This window comes from Pieris rapae, chromosome 2 (assembly GCF_905147795.1).
Source record: "Pieris rapae chromosome 2, ilPieRapa1.1, whole genome shotgun sequence".
Lineage (NCBI taxonomy): Eukaryota > Metazoa > Arthropoda > Insecta > Lepidoptera > Pieridae > Pieris > Pieris rapae.
The window spans coordinates 3,654,781-3,670,365 of NC_059510.1; the positions used below are offsets into that span (position 1 = coordinate 3,654,781).

At 30.6% G+C, this 15,585-nt stretch overlaps 2 protein-coding genes across 2 annotated transcripts in view; one reads left to right on the forward strand and one right to left on the reverse strand.

The window, feature by feature from the left end:
- The window catches only part of LOC110996458 (angiotensin-converting enzyme), an 82,689-nt gene that overhangs the window by 44,518 nt on the left and 22,586 nt on the right, over positions 1 to 15,585 (forward strand). The window lies entirely within an intron of this gene.
- LOC110996462 (proline-rich protein 4-like) lies at positions 7,752 to 11,341 on the reverse strand. Its single transcript, XM_022264131.2, has 2 exons — positions 11,212 to 11,341; positions 7,752 to 9,132 (listed from the first exon to the last, which is right to left on the reverse strand). Exons 1-2 carry the CDS (start codon positions 11,269 to 11,271, stop codon positions 7,996 to 7,998), a joined length of 1,197 nt encoding a protein of 398 aa, XP_022119823.2. The 5' UTR covers positions 11,272 to 11,341; the 3' UTR covers positions 7,752 to 7,995.

Here is a 15,585-nt window from a genome sequence, read left to right on the forward strand (position 1 = left end):
GAAAGTTATCTCTTAAAAATATACTTAAATGGCCACTTCTCCAACATTGTAAAACTCGCTCAACACTGAAATAATTTTTATATATTTTACATATAAAAAAAGTTGTGGCTATTAAATTCGTTAAAGATCAAATATCCATCCGTGTAGCAACATTCTGAAACTTAAGATATACGAAAACGGATACGAAGATTGCGAAATCTTACTTTGATATTAAATAGCTTTATATTTCATGTACCTAAATAGCCTTCAACAAATTACTTTGATTTGAATGTATTATATACCAAAATAACACAAAAGAAAAATTATGATCTTTATAGTGTTAGAATGTTCTGTCTTTATCACTTGTGTGGTACTTGCGAAATAATAAATAGGGCATAGTCTATAATACTTAGAATGCCCTATAATAACCGTAAAAAAACCTTCAATTGTCAAATTTATTTGTCTTTGTTTGTTTACGTTGTTTTGTCTAGAATATTTTTATTCAAAATCAAATTTGGAATAGTTCTAATACTATTGAGATTTGTATCGAATAAATTTAAAACCTCTGGACCCATTTCAAAAATTGCTTGTTTCGCTAGGATTAATGGCATCATTTCTTATAAATTGCCGTTCAAAAATCTTAAAGATTTAACCTTGACTTTCAACGTAATTTTCGATTGAAAAACCTAATTATTTTAGTCACAAAAGATATTTCTTAACAATAATTTCATTGCATTGAAAAAATGCGTGCAAATTATGCAATGTCGTCTGTGTAAGTAGACCGTATGTGGAGCAAAACGGCCTAACATCCCTCCGGTTGGTATAAGTGAAGAGCTTCTAGCGAGCGATATTAATTTACGAAAATAGTTTCCGTAAATATATATCGTGCGCTAATATTATTTAATGTTTAACAATAAGATCGCGTAGGAGCCGGTAATTATATTTAAATATCAGACAGTGAAAAAATACCTTTTCTCTATGCTGATAGAAAACATGGCATTCCTAATTAGTTGGAGAAAAGTATATGAATTGTTTTTATACTATTAAATATATTCATTCATTTCAGTAATAATTTATAATTTTTCTGAAATTATTTCATACTGAAGGCGTAGTTTGTTTAAGAAATAAGTCGCAGAAATGTTGTGTCACCCACAAGTGCTTTAATGTGGTTTGTCTTTTTAAAAATATATTAATTCTCCAGTACACAAAAATATATAAATATGATTACTAAGATTTAAAAACTAAATTTAAAAAAAATTGAAAAATCGCTTTAGTCTCATAAAATGGACATCTAATTATTGCAACGAATACAATCTATCAGATCACTGTAAGAAAATAAGATAACATTGTGAAAATGTATTCACCGCGTTTCGAGTTCATTATTATTTGTTTATTGATTTCTGATTATTACTTTTAAATATATGACGTGTTTTATTGAAAATAGGAAACAGTTCGAGAATAATAAGTTGGTTGGTAAAGGTAAAGGTAAAGGTTGACCTTGTCCATATCCTAAATTCAATTAAATCTGAAATTTGTGCTTTTGAACGCTCATTTAAATCACACGGTGACTTTTAAAATATTATATAGTATGTAGTAATGTTAATAGTTTTAACACCTCTATAAGACCTTCTCACGCACCCATTAATTTAAAGTTATAAAGTTATAAATAAATTTTATTTGAGAAAAACAAATTAATGAACATAAATTAATGAACCTCGTTTTACCTCTAGCAACTATTTGGAAATTTTTGAAAGCTCTGAATGCAGACGAAATAAATAGTATCGCCGTCACTTAAAAAATATTGAAGGACGTAGCCTGGTCTGAATATAACAAGTCAAGAAGCTCTGCCTGCAAATTTCTATTCATTTGCACACATTTCCAGTAACAAAAGCTCTGGAATAGTTCAAGTAATCTTTAACATTTTAATATGCCTTAGTGGCAATGACAATAAAACCTGTATGAATAAAGTGGTACAATGTTATTGGTTTAATTTAAGTATAATTATTTAAGTTGCTAAATACATAATGTAACAAAATATGTTCCACATAGTAAATGACGAATTACCTCCTTTCTCGTGTAAACACTGTGCGGCCTTGATACATAAAAATACTCGCGGTAGTTTATGCAATAGTTACTTATATCATTCGGAAACAAATATGGCCTTAACTTTACTGTAGGTCTACTCTATTATATGTACGAAAAATAAAAATATAGCAGTCATTAAAAAATAACAAATAATTGATTTAAGTTAAGTATTAATTTAATTAAAATTTAAAATTACTTTTTGTTTGAAAACCGTATTTCTATGCAGCGACGAAGTAATCAAAATTTTCTTAATAAATCGTAAAACATTAAAAAAATATTACACTCATAAGTACATCTAAGTGAGTTACCCATGTACTGATGGATTACTGGTGGTCGAGTTTTGTTTCAAATGGCTTTGTACGCAATAGGCTGGCCCATCCAAAAGCAATTAAACAAACAAATATAAATACATACATATATACATCTGCCCCATTCCCATTTTTCGGCACTTTTGACCTACACCATGTTTTACACATTGCTACTAAACTAGATAATTGTTAACAATTAATTTATGAGCAGTGCTGTTCTAATAGCATTAGCATGTCACCTCTAAGATAGTGCGTTCAACACCCGCAATACCCACAGGTTTGGGTTAAATTCAGTTGTGTTTATAAAAGTCAGAGCTGAGGTAGTGCTTAGCAGGATTACCAAAGTTATTTTGAGATACAGAATTATATTCTGAGTCGAGTTCGAGTTCGAGTTCGAGTTTAAATCTGAGTCGAAAACGTGTATTAGTCACAGTAGATGGATCACTTAAAAAAAATATATAAACAAAGCAGATGTAATTTAAGGATAAGACCCATATTATAGTACCCATATTGTACTACTTAATTATTGACATATTTCAATGTTACTTAACATAGATATTAAAATTAGAAAGATCCTAAACAGCGATTTAGACACATTAAAAATTACAACATTTTGGTAGCAATACGTGAGAAATACGTAATTTAGCGAATGCGTTCCACATGTTACGAGGTGTTTATTTCGGTAATAGCGAAAGATTACTACAAATGGACGTTTCGACGCATCATGTGAATACAAATTTATTGACGCGTTCATTTCGTTTAATGTAATTAATAAAAAAATTAATATCAAAAATTAAATTAATATGTGTAGCAAATATTAAGAAAAGTTAGTTCGTTATGTTATGTTTCATAGATACTTTAAAAAAATTAAGTATAACTTATTGTAAATTTTTATTTATTTCTGCAGAAAGTTAAAACAATACAATGCGTTAAAAGGTTTTTAGTTAGTTTTTTAGGCATTCAAACATTCAGTAAAGAATCAACATTCACAAATTGAAGTTGCTAGTTTTGCTTCCTATTGAAACAGATTAGTAGGTACTGTAGGCTAAACGACTTCTTGATTTATAAATTATCAATGAAACTGAAATGAAATAGAGAAGTGTTTGGACGAAAAGCAAACAACATTACCGTCAATCACGATAAAACATAAAGTTAATTTTAACAACGATAATTATTCATTGACGAAACTGTTTGAATGAAAAACTTAATGGTGTCCTTAAGGTCAAGCAATTTATTTTAATGCACTTCAAGGGTCATTCACCTGTGCTCACCACTTTATTGAATGACAAGCCATCTGTGGCTCACCGCGACTTAATCTATAGTAAATAGCTCATAAGTAATTGCTTTTGAATGCCATGTTCCAGAGAATTTAACAATTTTTAAATATATAGAAAACTGTCGAGATTATATACCCTATAACGATCTTTAAATGGCCAAGATGGATAAAAATTTATTTCCGCATACGTGACTTGCTGTCACCACTCGAATTGTTATGGAAATATCCACGTGATAAGCGTAAGATATTGTCATTTCCACAGTTTTATATTGCGACAGCGAGTGAGATGTATGGTTTTTCTTAGAAAATATAAAAGTTTTATTTGTCATATTTTAATCGTAGTGCAGCACAGTGGCTGCTCTTAAGCAGGTCATATGTTTGAATCCCAGCAGCTGCACAAATGGTGTATAAAAACATCGTGAGGACAGCAACTAACAACGACGATTGAGCATGTGTAAGACTATTACAATAGTTATCTGATAACTTAAAAAAGGCTTATAAAACAAAATAGACACAAAAATTAATGAGCAAGAAAATGTTTTTATTCTCGTTAATAATCTTTAAATTAACTTTAGCTACGGAGACTTCAGTGATGAAGTAAGATATTTTAATACATCAAGGACATATTGCATATTTTTCACTAACGAAATTTGCATAATTTATAAATATTTATATATTTTTCTATATCGTATCGTAATCAACGTATCAGAATTTATTAAAGATTTGGAAAGGAATTGATTTAAAAAATAATCTAAATAATTTTGTAAAATAATATTTAACAACTGGAAGAAAAATAACATTATTTAAAAGTTTACAAATAGAGGTGTCATTTAATTATTAATGCGGTCTGGAAATAAATAAATTATCAAGTAGTTATTGAATTTCATCTTGTAAAATATTGCCAAAACTGGCAGACAACTGTATTTAAAAAAATAATTAAATAAAATACGTTTATTTTGGAACATCGGATCATAATAGTATCACTTATTCCACGTCATTAAATTCGAGCCTGTTGGCATCCCTACTCATCGGCAAAGAAGACAGAAGGTGTTGGCCGAGAGAAAAAGCCGGCGTAAAAAAATCTCGGTACTCTTTTTAAAATAAGGAAATCATCAAACAATCCTACAATATTTAAAACAAATATAGCAAATTAATTAGAAGTAGCCTGCCCAGCACTAGTCCCAGGCCCTTTTATCAACTAGATAATTACTAACTTTACCTTTTTACACAGCTTTTCTTTAATACATTTCTTAAATTTAATAAAAGCCGGAGATGAAAGAGCCTCTGGGATTTTATTAAAGGAATATATGAATTGATGGTGATTACAAAAAATTGCTCTTAAAATTCTGCTTAGGTTTCGCCCTATCAGTAGTGCCAAAGCTCACTTGTAAGTGAAATATTTAATATAAACGCTTCTCAAGTGCGTAATGCAATGATTATCGCAATATTGATTACAATATAATTCATCATGTTCTCAGCAACGTATGATGATATTGTGAAAGGTTTATTGCACGGAATGAGTCGTTAATGATTTATTTTTATTTTAATCGTTTTGCAAACTATACTATTTCATGTCAGTTAATTGAAATTATTTAAATGTAATTTTAAGTCACTTGTCTGTATTGTAATATTAAGACACATATCAGTCTATCCAATCAGAAACAAAAATTTTGTTCTCAGTAACAAGTCATGGATTTTAACCCATTCTACCCACAAAATGTTTTTCACTTAAACGTTTATTATTTTACGATAACTTGGCCTGGTTTTTTATTGGTCAATAATACAGTAAAAAAATAGTATTCGTCGAATCGGAAAAGATATTTATTGCCCTATTTTCTTCAATCTGTCAAGCAATCAAACATTTCGTGACAACACCATCTTTAAGATATAAACTATAGATATAAACTAATCTACCATTAAACATAAATTAATAGATGTTTTGAGTATGGCTATAACAACTGAATGTTTCCTTTCTATTATTTAATTCAAATAAAGGCCCTCTACACTTCGTAACGAAAACTAATAGGCACTAATAACAACTTATGTTACGTGATAACAATCCACACATAACAATGATACTATACTATACTGGTGTTTCTATAGATGGCGTGGAACAAATACACTTAGGTTCTGATTAATATATATCGCAAGTTAACGGTCATATTACTGTTTCAATATAAACGTTTTTCCACTTTCGTTTGTTAATTCCAATAACAATAATATGTTAACTTAGTTAAATTATATTTGTTTTTGAGTAAAAACTGTCATTTTATGATATTTTTTCCTTTAGGGACCCCTACATCCTAGCCTATCAGGCACGCAATCTGTCTGATATGTGATGCACTTATGATTATATTATATATGGTTTGCTTATTATTATTTTCCTAAAAACAAAACATAATTACTACAGGCCTTAGTTTTCCTTAAAAGTAAACTGACAGACTATTCTACCTAAAATTTATACTATTTTAAGCTTAAATACACTGTTTTATTTATAATAAAAGGGGTTTAATCGGAGTCAGTAGAATATTTTTGAAACACGTTAAATAAACACTTCGCATGTAAATAATAATTGAATTAAAATAAATTTAAATTGTATTATGAAACAAATAATAATATCTTATAATATGTCAGTTTAAATTCGAAGCTATTTTGAACCCGTGTATGATCATTCCATTCCGTGCGTTGATGTCTTTTATATGGAAAACTACGCGAAGTGTTTTGGAAATAAAATATAACGTTTAAAGTCGCTGATTTTACTATAGAAAATATACTGAATACACTATCTACATAGAAGAGAGAGTAAACGTATAAAATTATCTCAACGTTTAAACGCACAAATTCAAAGAGTTTTCTTAGAGAAAAATCGGTTCTACTGGAACATTGTTGGATAAATATGTCGTTCGAGTTTCGAATATTATGACGATTAAAAACAGATTTAAAAAGTTAACAATTTAAGATGTACAACCTGTATGAATCACTAAGTGTGGAATTTTAATTATAACCAAATGTTTTGTTAGCGATTAATTTTAGTTTCCTAAAATTACTTTAAAGGAACTCGTTAATATTAATTTAACAACCTTCACACGGAAAATATTTCATCATACCAACTTGCTTTGTTATGAAATACCGCCATTTTTATTAAATATGCCTTTTAGGTTTTTCTACAACGATTATATATCAATGTACTTAATCGTCAGCTTCGTAACAACCTTCGTAATTGCCAGTAATGTATTACAAAAAGAATTTCCTTATGCAATCAAAAAACAAGTTATTTTATTATTTTAATTAGAATTAAATTTAGAATATTATTGTACGATAGTAAAATAGCAGTATATTTTTAGCATTCTAACATATAATTATAAGAAATTTACATAATTAAAAGATTTAAACGTACATAATTATTTAAAATAGAATGATATTTCTCACAAAATAACTTAAGTTCATTTGTTCATAAAATCTCTGTGTGAGAGTCCTTACCAACAATGAAACAATACTGCTTTGTTCGCAAAGTCTATGTGCCTTCATTACCAACACGCATTCTGTCCATTTTTGTAACATAATACTGGATATTTTAAATTACTCAATCCTTTTCTTATATAATGAAATATAAAAAACTTGAAGCTAAAATTACGAGTTTCAAGTTACATCTTGTTTTCTATTAATGTTTTTAATCATAAGATTATTTACGATTACGATTACGATTCAAAGATGAATATGAAACAAATTATAGGCATTACGTACAAAAATAATATGTTGCAATACAAATAAATAAACATATGATGAACTACTAAGCTCATCGGTTACTTCATAAGGCCCACATTAAGCTAATGTTTGACCTTAACCGACATCTTACGTAAACCATAATATTTGTAGTGACTCGACACTTGAAGTAAATACAGTGACTAGTCATTTCTGTTTACCTACTTTCGATTGACTTTAAATTGGGAACAATAATTGTTCACCAATAACATTTTTGTATCGATTGTTATCTCACGTATTTTAATATTAATCCATTCATGAACCCAGAAGGTCACTAATTTAAACACAATAACTTTGTGTGACCTTCGAAACACTTCCTATAGGAAAATAAAAGTATTTACTATTTTATATTTTTTTATTTATTTCGTATTTTACAGTCAACTTAACCTAGAAATGGTAACCTTTACATCACAACGTACGCGTACTCCTATGCAATCACGTAGTACACTTATTTTACATGACATCTCAGAGAATGACAGTATAAATATACAAGAGGATAGTTTGCTGGTGTCCCGGCCATAATTTGGCGAGATATAAATAGCTCTGGTGAGATTATGAATTGTTTAAAAACTAAATAAAAATATTCTAGTGTTCATAGTATGAGCCTCCAAGACTGTGTCCGCCGTAGTTACCGCCGTAGCTACCGCTGTAACCTCCACCGTAGCTTCCTCCGTAACCGCTGCCATGACCGCTGTCATGACCAACGTAGACGGGGACCTTTACTGGGACTGGGACTGGCTTCTCAACCTCAACGGGCACTGGTCTGTCAACATGGACGGGGTAGGGCCTGTCAACGGGGACCTTAACGGGGTAGGGTACGTGCTTTTCAACTTCAACTGGGACGTGCTTGTACACTGGGTAGGGCTCTGGTACTGGAACCTTGACTGGTACTGGGTAAGGCTTGTCTACATGAACTGGGTAGGGCCTGTCGACTGGTACGTGAACTGGGTAAGGTACTGGTTTCTCAACGGGGTAGGCGACTGGAACTGGTTTCTCTACTGGGTATGGGGCAGGTACGTGAACAGGGTAGGGCCTGTCGACTGGGACTTTTACGGGTACGCCAACATGTTTGATGACTGGGTAAGGTTGAGGAACGTGTACTTTAACTTCGACGGGGTATGGCACGTGTTTCTCCACGGGGTAGGGTTGTGGCACTGGCACCTTAACGGGGTAAGGCACGTGCTTTTCAACTGGGTAGGGCTGGGGCACTAATACTTTGACGGGGTAGGGCCTGTCGACTGGAACGTGAACTGGGTAAGGTACTTTCTTCTCTACTGGGTAAGGAGCTGGTACATGCACTGGCACTTTAACGTACTCCTTAACGTGTACTGGAACGTGTTTGACGACTTCGTAAGGCTGGGGCACTGGCACCTTAACTGGGTAGGGCACGTGTTTTTCTACGGGGTATGGGACAGGGCGGTCGACGTGTACGGGATATGGGACTCCCTTGACCAGGGTAACTGTCCTGGTGATGTCGGTGTGACCACCAAGGTCGATGTTTCCGTATCCGTGAGATAGAGCTCCCTGGTCGATGAGGTTGTAGGCGCCACCGAATCCGTGACCGCTGCCGATATAACCGACATCCAACCCACTTATACCGTAACCGTAACCCAAGTTAAGGAGACCACGTTTGTCTAATTTCTTTTCTAATGGTTCAGCCTTCTGCTCCGTCGACTTCTCGCTGGCAGCAACTGCTGCTACCAGCAAGAGAGCTGTATAAATCTGCAACAAAAAAATTACGATAATAATACAATATATGCAAGCTGTTAAAATTAATAAGTAATATAATAAATTATATAAGGTAACAATTATGGTATTATAGTGAGCGAAATATAATTTATAAAGAACTATGTCGTATTACAAAAAATTTGCTATTAATAGTAATTAATTGTTAAGCAAGAATTGCATTGTCCTATATAAAGTATGTAATGTGCATAATTACGCACTACGTGTGCATAACGGTTACGCTAAGACTTTGTAACTAACACATTGACTGTAGTGCAGTCTCCATAAATAGCGAGCGTACGCAATAGTCGTCCAATCAATCAACCAGTTATTATATTAACATAACAATTCTACAAAAAATTAAATAGAAAATTAGTGTTCTGTTCGTATAAAAATAAAATGAATTTTACGATTTAATTATTGGGTTTTTTGTAAACGTTCTTTATGATACACAAATATCATGACAGAATTTTTGATTGTATTTTCTTAACTATACCATAACAAAGTTAATCGAATTATTCCGGTTCGTTCACATAATTCAATCATTATTGCAGTCTTTTTAACGATTTTTCTGGCATATACTTTGAAGAAATGATTTTTTATTATACGCTTTTGTAAAACCACCGATCAAGAACGCACATTGCCACAAATGACATATTCCAACATGACCATATAAAGAGAGTTGTAAAAATTTAAGGCAATAAAAATTACTTATCAGGATGGTTTTTATTACAACGATGCGACATGCAATTTATATACAGACTTTTATAAAAAAGCTTTCGAATTTTCCTAGAATATCTTTAAGGTTTGGTCACTGGTGTAGGTTTTTTTATATCAAGACCTGATATGTTATCTTACTATATTACTCATAGTTTTTACATATTATTTAAAACACGCGATATTTGTTACATATAATATAATTTGCTAAATTTATATAATAGGTAGTTTGAATAGTTATTGTGAGTTGCTAATCAGTGAGTACATCAAACGAGGCCGTTGGTTTGTTCGTGGGATAGTGTTAGTTCTTTATGGCTATTTTGCAATGTCTACTATAAACCTATTTCTTGTTACATATCACAATAATTTAATCTGTATGTACTATACTTCTTTGCGTGTCTTTAAATGTCAATAGATTTAAAAAAATTGGGACGACCCGTAGCAAAAGTAAAGAAGTTGCTAAGTGACATACGGGACTATTTACTATTTCATTCTGATAAAGCCTATATTATATGTTATGAGTTATGACTGTTATATGAATCATTTAAATAGATAGGAAATACAAAAGGAATAGACAAATTTTAAGAAATTAACAACGTTTTTATAAGCGAAGGACTACAAGATTATTACAAAACCATACAATATTAGAGTAAGTTGATATTAAAATATGTTTCGACCAAAGAGGAAAAATATTATTAAATTTCATTTAATATGGATCAATCTTCTATCTAAGCATTCGACCTCAAAGTAATGCATGAATCCAAACTATTACGCATTATGAATTTCCTCTTATGTAATTAACTGGATTCTAGCTCAGATGTAATTTAACACTAGAGAACCTACTTTCTTCCTGGTTTAAAACCAGTATTGATAGATAATACTAATACATATTTATTATGTTGCAATCCATGAACGATGTAATTGCTTTAGTTTTTTGCGTTATTTTTTTTTTCATTTTAACAATTAAAATCATTTTATGATATTTTACAAATAGGTCCATTGCTACGGATTCCAGTTGTAATCAAATCACAACATACATAATTCATTTAGAAAAAAATTAATTAATTTATTAATAACTTTAATTTATATTTGGACACCGAAAAACTAACTTTATGATTGTATATTATGTTGATTGAATTTCAAAAATATTTTTTGAAACATTAGTAATATTTTTTTCAACCCTAAATATTGAAAAAAAAAATGAATTCAAAAAGAAAATATTTTAACTAAAACACTAATTATATTCGAAGCGGCGACTTCAAAAAAGTGTATCACATTAATCACTAGACACAACACTTCGCGAAATCTAACGCTTTTTTGAAGTCATCACTTCACTTCACTTGCACTTCACCAACTCACCGTTGTTTTCATAATGCCTCTTGCACGGTGGTTGAAGTCGGGAATCGGACTGGATACCATTTGGTTTGTGGCTTGAGTTTTTATAGTTGAATATTTGGAAGAACTTTCGCCATTGCCCCTCTAAAGACTGGGTTTGCTTTGGTCGGCGTGAGTCCTTCGTATGCGATAAGCCGTCAGACGGGACAAACGTTCTCGCGTTGGATATTTTTATCTATACGGACAGTGCGATTCTTGAACGATTTTGATGTATCAAAATTAAAACTTATTTAATTACTAATTACGCAAAATATGTCGGACTGAATTTTTGTGCAGTTTTTGAGTACCAAGTACGTGTTAAAAGAAATGGGATTTTCCTTTGTCCTTTTTTTTTACCTATTTGGCCAATTTGTTTAATAAAACACAGTTTATATCAAATTAATTATGTTAGTTCTATAATTCTTGCGTTTATTTTTTCAAGGTTAGAGAATGTAATATATAATTTAAATACGTAATTTATATAATTATTTCTTGAACTGGATCTAATTTTATAATAATTTCATTTGTTTCATAATTTATAAGTTACCTTGACATTATTACTTATAATATTATTTATTGCATAAAACTTAAATTGCTGCTAATCTCATATTAGTTTCATAAAAATTAACCTAAACTGCAACATATGGCATTGTATGATGTTCCATAGATTTTATTTTATTTTTTATCATTTTCTTCTAGATATTTTTAATTGGCAACTCCAAATACTAGACTGAAACTGCTATAAAGGAAATTGCACGCATAAAACAAATAAAAAAAATACTTTATGCGTGCGTGTAAATTAATGTAATAAAAATATAACTATAATAAATGTAACCAAAAATAAAAACAAAGGAACGTAAAGGTTAATTTCTTACTCAACTTCATGAAGTGAGTCATTTCCGCATCTGAAAACTTACCCGCTTTGTTGAAAATATTAATATATATAGCTCCGAAACATTTTATTTGCAGTAACAATTTAACCTAAATATCTCAGTAATTTAACCTAAATATCTCGTGTAAATCTTATCGAAAACCCATAACTAAACCCGTAAACCATTGTATTACCCTCTTTCGTATTAAGGTACGCTTGTCTTTATTCAAGTCTTCCTGGTTCTCTATAAGGTGTGTAAATATTCCATTAATTGGCATTACAAAATCGCGCGTAATTTCAAAGAATTTCTCGATGGCCGAGTTCTATATTGGAAAGGCACTCTCGATGCGGCAGGCTACCGGTTTTGCGGCCTTGAACCCATCACAAGCCCTAAATGGGTGCAGTGAACGCGGCAATACATATGACATGTCAGTGATTTCCCATTAATTGGCACGTAAGACGGAAAATTCTTTGTGAAGAAGGCTATCAAGTTCAATTATTTATTTTAAACAAAATATAAAAACTGATCTTGTAGATAACAGTATTAAAGTTACTCTTATTTTAAAGGAAAAAGACGTATAATCGATAAAATAATTTTATTATATTATTTTGATAGATTTTATTTAATTGTAAAATAAATAAATTTCAATTGCGTATAATATTTCTTTTTCTCTGGAAATGCCACAATGTCGCGGGACAAAGTAATAATGCAGTAATTTAAATTAAAAATAGGGTAGATAATTTATTTCAACTGCATTTTTTATTTAAAACACTCATCAGCTTCTTTTAATCACAACTTGACAAAAATTGGAGAAACTGTACAAAAAATAATAGTTAAAATAGCAATTCGTTTGGTCTCAATGAATAAGGGCGTATGGTTATATAAAATGCGAGCTTTTATATTAATTAAAAACAAATGTAATCTCATACTCATACTAATTAATTAAGAAAAAAATATTATTTCTGAACTTAAGTAAAACACGTTTTATTACGTTATTCGAAAGACACTTGAGTAACATTTATACATAGTTTACACAAGACGAAAATAATAAAATCTTCTTAAAGTCTTCAATTCAAATAAGACTTGGTAGTGTAGTGAAGGTGCCATAAACATATACATTTAGGCCATTTATAACACTTAGAAATACATCCTTCATGCAAATAAGTTCACGCACTTTAGTTAGACGCATAACAATGCTAGCCGTGAACTTTATGTCGGCTTATGACCTAGTATTTCACGTAATATGTATAATTTCCTTTGCACAAAAGCTGAATAAAACTGAGATTACATTAAGCCAATTAAGCTTTACGTAAACTTATAAAACTGAATGTTGTAATGATACTGGCGTCAAATACACACGTTTCGAATATTACTTAGGCAATTGGCCAAAGACTTCCGAAATAAGAATATTGTAATCATTAAATTTTGTATATGTCTCTTGAAGTATATGTAATCTAATTAGTCAAACTATATTATCATAGGTTGATTATATTATAAATATTTTTAAAAAATGGTTGGAAATATTTAGAAAACTAAAATCATTTTAACTGTTTGGTGCCTGAGGCAGTGTACCTGTCTGTGAATGTTAAATATGTAATTTACACAGTAAAATAAAAACGTATTTATTTGGATGTATATTATGTTATATGTTTGCTTAATACGCAAAAACACAGGAAATTATAACATAATACCTGTAAAGTGATACAGCAGTTTCGCATACATTTTGCAATCCGACTTACTTACGATATTATGTTACGAACACACAATTTGTTCAAAGTTCTTGTTCTGATAAAATTTGTTTATCGTTACATATAACTCGAATACGGCATAGGTTTCAAGGACACAGAAAAAAGAACCACAATATAAAAAATCAGTAAACTCCTGTTTTATATATGTATATATATACTAGCGGATCCGACAGACGTTGTCCTGTCTATACGTCTTTAATTTGAAAATTTCAAACTTTTTCTAATAAGCTAAAACATTCTGGACCATTTTGATGAAAATTATTATTCAAATGTTATGACAATATCTAACGATCCAGCACATGGTCTACAATAACACAATGATAACAAAACTTTTTTTTAATTTGATCGCAGCGCTAACTGTCGGGACAGACTAAAATTAAAATTCGAATATTATTTAAAATTTGACAGTGCGATGGTAGCGCCGTCTGTCGGATCCAATGTAAAAAAAAACATTGTCCAGCGGACAAAATTGTGAATCTAAACCATTCTCGAATCTCCACGAACACACACAAAAAATTTCATCAAAATTGGTCCAATCGTTTAGGAGGAGTTCAGTCACATACAAACGCACACAAGAAATATATATATTAAGATATATGTGTTTGGTGGATCAGATCAGCTCAGGGTTGAAATACATTACGATAATTTTCATATATTTATCTGATAGTTAAGTAGGTCTAATGTTATATTGACACAGTCTGACTATTATTGTTGAATCGGTTTCGATACACAGATTTGTTCTCAAAATTTGATAACAAAGTTAGCTAACAGTAAAAATTATTAAATAATAATAGTAATGAAAACAGATTTTTTATTATTAACAACCTCATAAGTCCAACGTCAAGGTTTTAAATTACAGTAGTACTGTCACTATAAGTGACTTGAACTTGATCCGAATATGTGATAAAAAATTAGACTTTCTGATGTAAAAAACCGGTTCCGTTATCGCAGCCTTCTAATTCTCCGACAAGTTTTTCTATACATTATTTAAAAATACACGTTTATTTGCTCAATTCCTAGATTTATTTGAACTTGAAATTCGTTCATAATTGTCTGTAGCGAGCTATAACAGTCATTTTTTTTGTTCCTAGTATATTAAAAATCAGTATCTAATATAACCAAGTATTTATGTATATTTTTTAAAAATATTTTACGACTTAAGTTAATATTGTAACTAAAAAAGACATTAGATACTACGATTTTGTTACCAAATATGCTATGATTGTAATTGCTTAACATGACAGTATATTTTCGTAACAAACTCAGGCTTTATACATCTTCTCGTAAGGTAATCCTCAGACAAGATAAAGAAAGGTTTAGATGTCGTTAATGTTTTTAACATGTAACATGAAAAATGTATTAAGCTTAATGGGCTCCAGTTATGATTTCGTGATCCTTAAAATTTGTGTTAGCTGGTACATACAAAGAAGTTGCAAAGAAACAAATTATATAATCGGACTCAATATTAATTAATTTCACAATTAAAAATCACAGGCTTTAATTATGAAATAGGACATGAACGATTGTGTTGGTTGACGTTATAACTCTACAAGTATGCTTAGTAAATATTTCTTTAAAATGCCATGTATTGGGTTACCCTAATAACGAAATCGAATTCATAGATTGCGGCACGGAAAGATGTGTCTGATTTATGTGCAGTAACTGGTAGCTAGGTCAAGAACAAATATTGGACTGAGACAAGATTATCTAATACGCTTATGAAATTTTATTTACTACTC

What these genes read in the sequence shown, in the direction of transcription:
- LOC110996462 (XM_022264131.2), bottom strand. Translation starts at nt 11,271, where the DNA reads ATGGTATCCAGTCCGATTCCCGACTTCAACCACCGTGCAAGAGGCATT. An exon ending in GAGGCATTATGAAAACAACG is followed by an intron (nt 9,133 to 11,211) that starts GTGAGTTGGTGA and finishes TTTTTGTTGCAG; the next exon opens with ATTTATACAGCTCTCTTGCT.